Below are 10,341 nucleotides of genomic sequence, written 5' to 3'. Positions count from 1 at the left end.
CGTGGATCAGGCAGAGAAAATCTTACTGGCTTTGTGTCAGGGTCAGGATGAGTCGGAGGTGTACTGTCAGAAGTTTAGAAAGTGGTCTGTGCTTAGTCAGTGGAATGAATGTGCCCTGGCGGCAATTTTCAGAAAGGGTCTTTCTGAAGCCCTTAAGGATGTCATGGTGGGATTTCCCACGCCTGCTGGTCTGAATGAGTCTATGTCATTGGCCATTCAGATCGATCGGCGCTTGCGTGAGCGCAAAGCTGTGCACCATTTGGCGGTGTTCTCTGAGAATAGGCCTGAGCCTATGCAGTGTGATAGAACTTTGACCAGAGCTGAACGGCAAGAAAACAGACGTTGGAATGGACTGTGTTTTTACTTTGGTGACTCCACTCATGCTAACTCCGATTGTCCTAAGCGCACTAAGCGGTTCGCTAGGTCTGCCACCATTGGTACGGTACAGTCAAAATTTATTTTGTCCGTTACTCTGATTTGCTCTCTGTCGTCATATTCTGTTATGGCATTTGTGGATTCAGGCGCTGCCCTGAATTTGATGGACTTGGAGTTTGCCAGGCGCTGTGGTTTTTCCTTGGAGCCCTTGCAGCATCCTATTCCATTGAGAGGAATTGATGCTACACGGTTGGCCAAGAATAAACCTCAATATTGGACGCAATTGACCATGTGCATGACTCCTGCACATCAGGAGGATATTTGCTTTTTGGTGTTGCATAATCTGCATGATGTGGTCGTTTTGGGGTTGCCATGGCTACAGGTCCATAATCCAGTGTTGGATTGGAAATCTATGTCTGTGTCCAGCTGGGGTTGTCAAGGGGTACATGGTGATGTTCCATTGTTGTCAATTTCGCCTTCCACTCCTTCTGAAGTCCCTGAGTTTTTATCAGATTACCGGGTTGCATTTGAGGAGCCCAAATCCGGTGCCCTACCTCCTCATATTGACTGCGATTGTGCTATTAATTTGATTCCCGGTAGTAAGTTTCCTAAGGGCCGACTGTTTAATCTATCTGTGCCAGAGCACGCTGCTATGCGGAGTTATATAAAGGAATCCTTGGAGAAGGGTCATATTCGCCCGTCGTCGTCACCATTGGGAGCAGGGTTCTTTTTTGTGGCCAAGAAGGATGGCTCTTTAAGACCTTGTATTGATTACCGCCTTCTTAATAAGATCACAGTCAAATTTCAGTATCCTTTGCCGCTGATGTCTGATCTGTTTGCTCGAATTAAGGGGGCTAGTTGGTTCACCAAGATAGATCTTCGAGGGGCGTATAATCTGGTGCGAATTAAACAGGGCGATGAATGGAAAACAGCATTTAATACGCCCGAGGGCCATTTTGAGTACCTGGTTATGCCATTCGGGCTTTCTAATGCTCCATCTGTGTTTCAGTCCTTTATGCATGACATCTTCCGAGAGTACCTGGATAGATTCATGATTGTATATTTGGATGACATTTTGGTCTTTTCGGATGATTGGGAGTCTCATGTGAAGCAGGTCAGAATGGTGTTCCAGGTTCTTCGTGCTAATTCCTTGTTTGTGAAGGGGTCTAAGTGTCTCTTTGGAGTTCAGAAGGTTTCATTTTTGGGTTTCATTTTTTCCCCTTCTACTATCGAGATGGACCCTGTTAAGGTCCAGGCCATTTATGATTGGACTCAGCCGACATCTGTGAAGAGCCTACAGAAGTTCCTGGGCTTTGCTAATTTTTACCGTTGCTTCATCGCTAATTTTTCTAGTGTTGCTAAACCGTTGACTGATTTGACCAAGAAAGGTGCTGATGTGGTCAATTGGTCCTCTGCGGCTGTAGAGGCTTTTCAGGAGTTGAAGCGTCATTTTTCTTCTGCCCCTGTGCTGTGCCAGCCAGATGTTTCGCTTCCATTTCAGGTCGAGGTTGATGCTTCTGAGATTGGAGCAGGGGCTGTTTTGTCGCAAAGAAGTTCTGATGGCTCGGTGATGAAACCATGTGCCTTCTTTTCTAGAAAATTCTCGCCTGCTGAGCGCAATTATGATGTTGGCAATCGAGAGTTGTTGGCCATGAAATGGGCATTCGAGGAGTGGCAACATTGGCTTGAAGGAGCTAAACATCGCGTGGTGGTCCTGACGGATCACAAGAATTTGACTTATCTCGAGTCTGCCAAACGGTTGAATCCTAGACAGGCTCGATGGTCGCTCTTTTTCTCCCGTTTTGATTTTGTGGTTTCATACCTTCCGGGATCTAAGAATGTGAAGGCTGATGCCCTGTCAAGGAGTTTTGTGCCTGACTCTCCGGGTGTTCCGGAGCCGGCGGGTATTCTTAAAGAGGGGGTAATTTTGTTTGCCATCTCCCCTGATTTGCGGCGCGTGCTGCAGAAGTTTCAGGCTGATAGACCTGACCGTTGTCCTACGTAGAAACTGTTTGTCCCTGATAGATGGACTAGTAGAGTTATCTCTGAGGTTCATTGTTCGGTGTTGGCTGGTCATCCTGGAATCTTTGGTACCAGAGATTTGGTGGCTAGATCCTTTTGGTGGCCTTCTTTGTCACGGGATGTGCGTTCTTTTGTGCAGTCCTGTGGGACTTGTGCTCGGGCTAAGCCCTGCTGTTCTCGTGCCAGTGGGTTGCTTTTGCCCTTGCCGGTCCCGAAGAGGCCCTGGACGCATATTTCCATGGATTTTATTTCTGATCTCCCTGTTTCTCAAAGGATGTCAGTCATTTGGGTGGTTTGTGATCGCTTCTCTAAGATGGTCCATTTGGTACCCTTGTCTAAATTGCCTTCCTCCTCTGATTTGGTGCCATTGTTTTTCCAGCATGTGGTTCGTTTGCATGGCATTCCTGAGAACATCGTCTTGGACAGGGGTTCCCAGTTTGTTTCAAGGTTTTGGCAGTCCTTTTGTGCTAACATGGGCATTGATTTGTCTTTTTCTTCGGCTTTCCATCCTCAGACTAATGGCCAAACCGAACGAACTAATCAGACTTTGGAGACATATCTGAGATGCTTTGTTTCTGCTGATCAGGATGATTGGGTGTCATTTTTGCCTTTGGCTGAGTTCGCCCTTAATAATCGGGCCAGCTCGGCTACTTTGGTTTCTCCTTTTTTCTGCAATTCTGGTTTCCATCCTCGTTTCTCTTCAGGGCAGGTTGAGCCTTCGGACTGTCCTGGTGTGGATACTGTGGTGGACAGGTTGCAGCAGATTTGGACTCATTTGGTGGACAATTTGACATTGTCCCAGGAGAAGGCTCAACGTTTCGCTAATCGCAGATGCTGTGTTGGTCCCCGACTTCGGGTTGGGGATTTGGTTTGGTTGTCATGTCGTCATGTTCCTATGAAGGTTTCCTCTCCTAAGTTTAAGCCTCGTTTCATTGGGCCATATAAGATTTCTGAAATTCTTAATCCTGTGTCATTTCGTTTGGACCTTCCAGCTTCTTTTGCCATCCATAATGTGTTCCATAGGTCGTTGTTGCGGAAATACGTGGCGCCTATGGTTCCCTCCATTGATCCTCCTGCCCTGGTGTTGGTCGAGGGGGAGTTGGAGTATGTGGTGGAAAAGATCTTGGATTCTCGTGTTTCGAGACGGAAACTCCAGTACCTGATCAAGTGGAAGGGTTATGGTCAGGAGGATAATTCCTGGGTTTTTGCCTCTGATGTTCATGCTGACGATCTAGTTCGTGCCTTTCATTTGGCTCATCCTGATCGGCCTGGGGGTTCCGGTGAGGGTTCGGTGACCCCTCCTCAAGAGGGGGGTACTGTTGTGAATTCTGTTGTCGAGCTCCCTCCTGTGGTCATGAATGGTACTTCGGTGAGTTCGGTCCGTGGGCTCCCTCTGGTGGCTGTGAGTGGAGCTGCTGCTTCTGAGGTTCCTTACACAGTTGACGTGGTTTATCCTTTGGTTAGCTTCTCTATTTAACTTCACTCAGATCGTTTCTCCATGCCAGCTGTCAATGTTTTAGCATTGGTTCAGTTCGCTCCTGGATCTGTCTGGTGTCTTGTCTTCTCCTGCAGAAGCTAAGTTCCTGATTGTTATTATTGTTCTTGTTTCTTTGTCCAGCTGGTTATCTTGATTTTGTCTTGCTAGCTGGAAGCTCTGGGATGCAGGGTGGCACCCCCGCACCGTGAGTTGGTGCGGAGGACCCTTTTGCACACTCTGTGCGGTCTTTTGTAGGTTTTTGTGCTGACCGCAAAGATTCCTTTCCTATCCTCTGTCTATTTAGTAAGTCGTGCCTCCCTTTGCTGAAACCTATCTCATTTCTGCGTTTGTGACTTTCATCTTTACTCACAGTCATTACATGTGGGGGGCTGCCTATTCCTTTGGGGAATTTCTCTGAGGCAAGGTAGGCTTTATTTTCTTCTCTAGGGCTAGCTAGCTCTTAGGCTGTGACGAGGCACCTAGGGAGCGTCAGGAGTGCTCCACGGCTATTTCTAGTGTGTGCGATAGGTTTAGGGCTTGCGGTCAGCAGAGCTCCCACATCCCAGAGCTCGTCCTGTATGAGTTTAACTATCAGGTCGGGTGCTCCTAACCACCAGGTCATAACAGGAACCATCCTGGCCACCATGGTTGTGGAATCTTTGTACTCCAATATCTCATACCAGGATGGATTAAATGCCTGCAAATTCTTCTTGGAAAACACAGGGACTGATGCAAATTCTGTGATGAAACTTATAAAATTCATCCTCACCCATAATTACTTTGAATTTGACAAGAAAATCTATCTACAGGAGACTGGCACAGCAATGGGAAGTAAAATGTCTCCACAGTATGCAAATCTTTTCATGGACAAGCTTGAAAGCGACTTTTTGTCCTCATGTCCCATCAGGCCTCTGGCGTACTACCACTACATTGATGACATTTTAATCATCTGGAAGGAGTTTGAGCCACAGCTAAAGACATTTCATGAACAGTTTAATCAATTTCATCCTACCATCAACTTAACACTCCACTACTCCTGTAGTGAAATTAACTTTTTGGACACCATCATTAAGCTGCAGAACAAAAAAATAGAGACATCACTGTATCAGAAGCCAATCGACCGTCAAACATACCTTAAATGGGACAGTTTCCATCCAAAACACATAAAAAGCTCCATTGTCTACAGCCAAGCCATCAGATACAGTCGTATATATTCCAACCCCATGGATAGGGATGAACACCTTGGTCGCCTCAGAAAGACCTTTTTGAATCAGGGCTACCATCCAAGAATAATTGAAAACCAGAATACAAGAGCCACCAGAATATCAAGGAATCACCTGCTACATTACAAAGCTAAAGAAGAAAATAACCGGGTACCTCTAGTAGTTACCTACAATCCAAATTTGGAGGTGCTAAGGGCAGCTGCACGGAAATTACAACCTTTACAACAAAAAGATGCCCAATTACAATCCATTTTTCCAGACCCCCCACTACTGTGTTTTAGGCAGCCCCCAAATCTAAGAAGCATCATTGTCAAGAGCTCCCTGTCCTCTCCAACAGCTGCAGGTACCTTTCCTTGCAACCAGAAAAAATGTAAAACCTGTCCATTTATAACGACCATGGACAAGATAACGATTCCCAACTCACATCAGGACTACAAGATCCCAGGTATTTTCAGCTGCGTCACTTCTAATGTGGTATACCTAATTATTTGTACTAAATGTCCAACTGGGGGTCTGTATGTGGGGGAGACAGGGCAAAAGCTTAGAACAAGAATGAATTCTCACCACCACACAATAAGAGAAAAAAGAATGGATCTACCTGTGGCAATACATTTTTGTCTCCCAAATCATAACATTATTAACATGAAATTACTTGTTACTATATTATAAACACTGGCGCTCACCCAGAGATACTGCCTAGTGATATTGCAGCTGCTGGCATCAGTCAGGGTAGTGCCCCCCTGTGTAACAATATAAACCAAAAAACAAACAGATAGATGCCGCGCTAGCAAATGTGGAAAACAATATCACTTATGGGTTATAGCACACGATAACCGACTAAAAGCAATAAACAAAGACAGAAAGCAAACAGACAATACTCCCCGTGGATTCACGTCAGTGGAACCCCCTGACCCAGAAACAGATACTCCCCCCACCACTATAGTACCGCACAGGCAGCACAGTCTATCCTGCAATGAGTTAAGTGCCAATATCTCTAACTTACCAATGGTATGACTGACACAGCTAAGTGCGGGTCCGCGTTGCGTGAGGGTAGATGTGCCTCTGTCCAATGTAAACCACCAAGGGTTCCGGCGTGGTGCGCGTCAGATGACGCTATGCAGCGTACCTCAGGGATGCCCCGGCCGGTAGCATTCCCCGGATACCGCACACAAACCATTGTTGTTTTTGTGTGCGGTATCCGGTGGTTTACATTGGACAGAGGCACATCTACCCTCACGCAACGCGGACCCGCACTTAGCTGTGTCAGTCATACCATTGGTAAGTTAGAGATATTGGCACTTAACTCATTGCAGGATAGACTGTGCTGCCTGTGCGGTACTATAGTGGTGGGGGGAGTATCTGTTTCTGGGTCAGGGGGTTCCACTGACGTGAATCCACGGGGAGTTTTGTCTGTTTGCTTTCTGTCTTTGTTTATTGCTTTTAGTCGGTTATCGTGTGCTATAACCCTTAAGTGATATTGTTTTCCACATTTGCTAGCGCGGCATCTATCTGTTTGTTTTTTGATGAAATTACTTGTGTTAAAAGGTAGCTTCAAATCTAAGAGAGACAGAAGAGTATGGGAATATAAAATGATGATGACCTTTGACAGTCTCACTGCAGGAATGAATGTGTCACACGGATTTATGTCTTTTTACATCAACTAAGGAACTTGCCCTTCAGACTATGAGGGGTCATCACAACAGAACCAGACCCCAATCAGAGGACAATAAAACAATCCTTATCTAAGAACTGGTCCAATATTTATGGGCATCACTCTTTATCACTCATGGTAATTTTGCTTCATGTCACATGTCTTATCCATGTTTTTTTTTCTGTGTTATGTTGTGCATAAATATGTGATTCTTCAGAATTTCTTTTAGTCTTTGCCTGATGAAGAGACCTGTGTAGTCTCGAAAGCTTGCAATTTGTTACCATCTTTTCAGTTAGACATTAAAAGCTATCAGCCACTGAGGACGCTCAATTCTAAATATTTTTCTAAGTTGATCTAGTAATTATTTAATCAGTATAACCAGAGAACAATTGCATTTTAATTTATGACAAAAAAGTCGAGAAATAATGAGTTTGATGTTGTTAATGTATTTTTAATATTATTTTGCCAATATATGAAGAATAACACAAGCATAACATATTGAACAAAATGTAAATAGTTTCACAATATAGTTCTACACATTAATTATACCACACTTTAGGATCTTTTTTCTACAGTACAGTCAAAAGAACAATATATGTGGGCTTCATTATTTGATTCTAGCATATCTTGTCAAGTGCAGAGCATAGACTCTTAAGATCATCCTTTATTTGACATAGGGCAAGCCTAACCTTCTGAAAGGAGTCTAAGATTTCCACGCTGCAAGTAAAAGGATCATACCGCAGATAGAATGGCTTGACCATCTTCACAGCATATTGTCTGCAAAACAAGTTAAGAATATTTATCAGCCTAAAAACTTCCAATTTTAAGTTTAGTGATCCTGGCACTAATACAATCAATAATTATTTGAATATTCAAGGTTTAGACAATGTGAATCCAAATCCTTTTGTTCATCTCTTAATCATTTTATTCTGTTCTTTTTCATTCAGTCTCATCAGAGGAGTATAAAATCAAACACCTATTCATTTGGTATGCCTTTATAAACATTTATAATAGGAATAAATGAAGAGCTCACTGATTTGAGTGTAGTACTTTAAAGAGAATCTTTCACCAGGTTTTGGCTACCTCCTCTGAGAGCAGCATGATGGAGGAAAAGAGACCCTGATTCCAACAATGTGTAACTTAGTATGCTGGGTGCAACAGTTATGACACAATGAGAGTTCTTGGATGTAGCATGTAGCAAAACTGAGAAAATAACTGCCCACACCAGGCTCTCTATATACATTGCCTATTGACAGTGAGCTACTTATCAGAGGAGGGGGTGTGGTCTGACAACTTGGCATAAGTCAGCTAGTCTGGGAAGTGATAATGTCCTAGTAAAAAAACTTTTATTGTAAGTAAACAATAGCACACAGCCTGATAAGTGATAGAGATAGCTGCTGAATTTGGTGTTTTCATATTACATAGCAAAAACCTGCTGACAGCTCTTGCAAAAAAGTGCAAATTTATTGAACACAGCTAAACATTAGAAACACATGGGAGCAATCTACAATTTCAGGATAAGCGACCACTGTAGTAACATGACGTTTCGGCTCTCCCGAGTCTTAATCATAACATCGCTTGGTATAGCAATGATAAATAAGCATAGCGAATCCTTCGCTTTACAGTATATGTGGTGCTAGTAGATGGTAAGACGATATATGGCCAACCATGGTTTGCTGCCCTGTGTGTTGGACCTGGAGTGAACGTCTTGTTTAGCGGCGCTCCCGCGCCCTGCTGATGTTGGCGTGATGTGTAGCACTTGGGACTTGTCTAGTCCATGACACCTGCACCTCGACTTTAATCGACTGAGTGCACACCATTGTACCTTATTTAGCTCTTGCAAAAAGTCAGTTTGCGAAACTGTGAGTCATTACTGAATAGTGTAGGTGTTTAGGAACCCTAGCACCTCAGCCTTGATGTTGTAGACCACAAAGAGTTACAGTAGTCGCCCTTGCTCTGTTGACTTAAAAACTGCAAAGTTGCAAACTTCCTCTTGCATTAGCATCAGCACAACAGCTATGCATGTGAGCTTCTTGGAATCGGTTTCCATTGCCAAGCAGCTGCATTGGCCTTGGCCACTTCATTCCCATTAAGGGAAATTTAATCCATCAATATATCAAGACATGTTAAACAATTATAAGCTTCCAGCATGTGGGAACAGTTTGGTGAGACCCATGACTGTACCCAAGTGTACAGAGCAAGATCCCTAAAGGCAAAGGCAGGTGACTTTAGTGTGACTTTACTTGATTGGATGGATATAAGAAGAAAAACTGTCGCACTACCAGTATATAATATTTCAGGGGTGCAAACTAGGGGTCATAAGTTCAAATAAGAACAAAAAGAACAAGAAAACCACCATGGGGAATGCACACCACTGCTGAATGATATATAAAAAGGTAAACTTTTATTGACAAACCGCCTAAAAACAATTAAAAACAATAACAATCAAACCCCTCCCACATACATATGCCCCGCAAATACACAGGTATATGGAGATGTGTTACATATAAATATACCAAACAATTCTGGCAATGCATATCAACGAAATAACAGTAACCAAACACCTAGATTGTGATGATCCCTAAATACCCCTGATGATAAGAAGAAATCCTGGAACCAGGATAATACAAAACAGATATGCACTAATATGCAGAGATAAAAATGGAGAATGGTACGCCAAAAGCAAACTATATGCTAATATTTAGAATATTTGAGGCCCATTACCTATAACAAGAGCTGTGGTTCCTATAGGCCAGCCGGTAAGAGTGTCAAAATGAACAATTTGTCTGCACTTACAGGGAAAAATGCCCCCGAAATGACCACAGCAATGACTAATCATCAGATCAAATTCCTTCTTGTTTCTCATTAGCGATGGGTGTGGGTGAACTCATGGATGTTCAGGTCTGGCAGGTAAGGCCAGCGTCACACTTAACGTATTGAATGTTTTGGTCACTTTTGAATGTTGGTTGTGCTTTCACACTCGTGGTAGCATGAGACTGATTCTTCATCCCACACAAGTGGCTCAGGTAGTGCAGTGTTGTGAATTCCGTTCTTGGGCTCCCTCCGGTGGTTGTAAATGGCACTTTTGTGAATTCTGCCCTTGGGCTCCCTCTGGTGGTTTTGAGTGGAACTGCCGCTCCTTGGGTTTAGCTTTAGCAGCTGCTTTCACTAATCGTCTTTCCTGGCTCTGCTATTTAACCTGGCTCTAGTCTTCAGCCTATGCCACTTGTCAATGTTCTCTGGCTGGATTCACATCTCTGCTTGGATACTCCTGGTTTCCTGACCAGTTCTGCAAAGATAAGTTCTGGCTTTGCTCATTTCAGTCCACCTGTTGTGGACTTATTGTTCTGTGCATTCTATTTTTGTCCAGCTTGTCATTATGGATTTTTTCTGTTAGCTGGAAGCTCTGGGAAGCAGATTTACCCTCCACACCTTTAGTCAGGTGTGGAGATTTTGCAAACTCTGTGTGGATTGTTTTGTAGTTTTTATACTGACCGCACAGTATCCTTTCCTGTCCTATCTATCAAGCTAGACTGGCCTCCTATGCTAAAATCTGATTTCATCTCTGCGTATGTTATTTTCCCCTCCTCTCA

At 43.7% G+C, this 10,341-nt stretch overlaps 1 protein-coding gene across 1 annotated transcript in view; it reads right to left on the bottom strand.

Annotated features, from left to right (window-relative positions):
• Positions 1-7,178: 7,178 nt before the first annotated feature.
• Positions 7,179-10,341, bottom strand: part of LOC138674028 (tyrosine 3-monooxygenase-like) — a 263,471-nt gene continuing 260,308 nt past the window's right edge. Inside the window, exon 13 of the mRNA XM_069762003.1 lies at positions 7,179-7,525. Within this exon, the coding sequence (XP_069618104.1) occupies positions 7,366-7,525 (160 nt within the window). The 3' untranslated portion in view covers positions 7,179-7,365. The remainder of the gene's footprint in view (positions 7,526-10,341) is intronic.

This window comes from Ranitomeya imitator, chromosome 4 (assembly GCF_032444005.1).
Source record: "Ranitomeya imitator isolate aRanImi1 chromosome 4, aRanImi1.pri, whole genome shotgun sequence".
NCBI classification, from domain to species: domain Eukaryota; kingdom Metazoa; phylum Chordata; class Amphibia; order Anura; family Dendrobatidae; genus Ranitomeya; species Ranitomeya imitator.
Note: the sequence above shows the minus strand (reverse complement) of the source record. Positions and strands in the feature narration are given on the sequence as shown.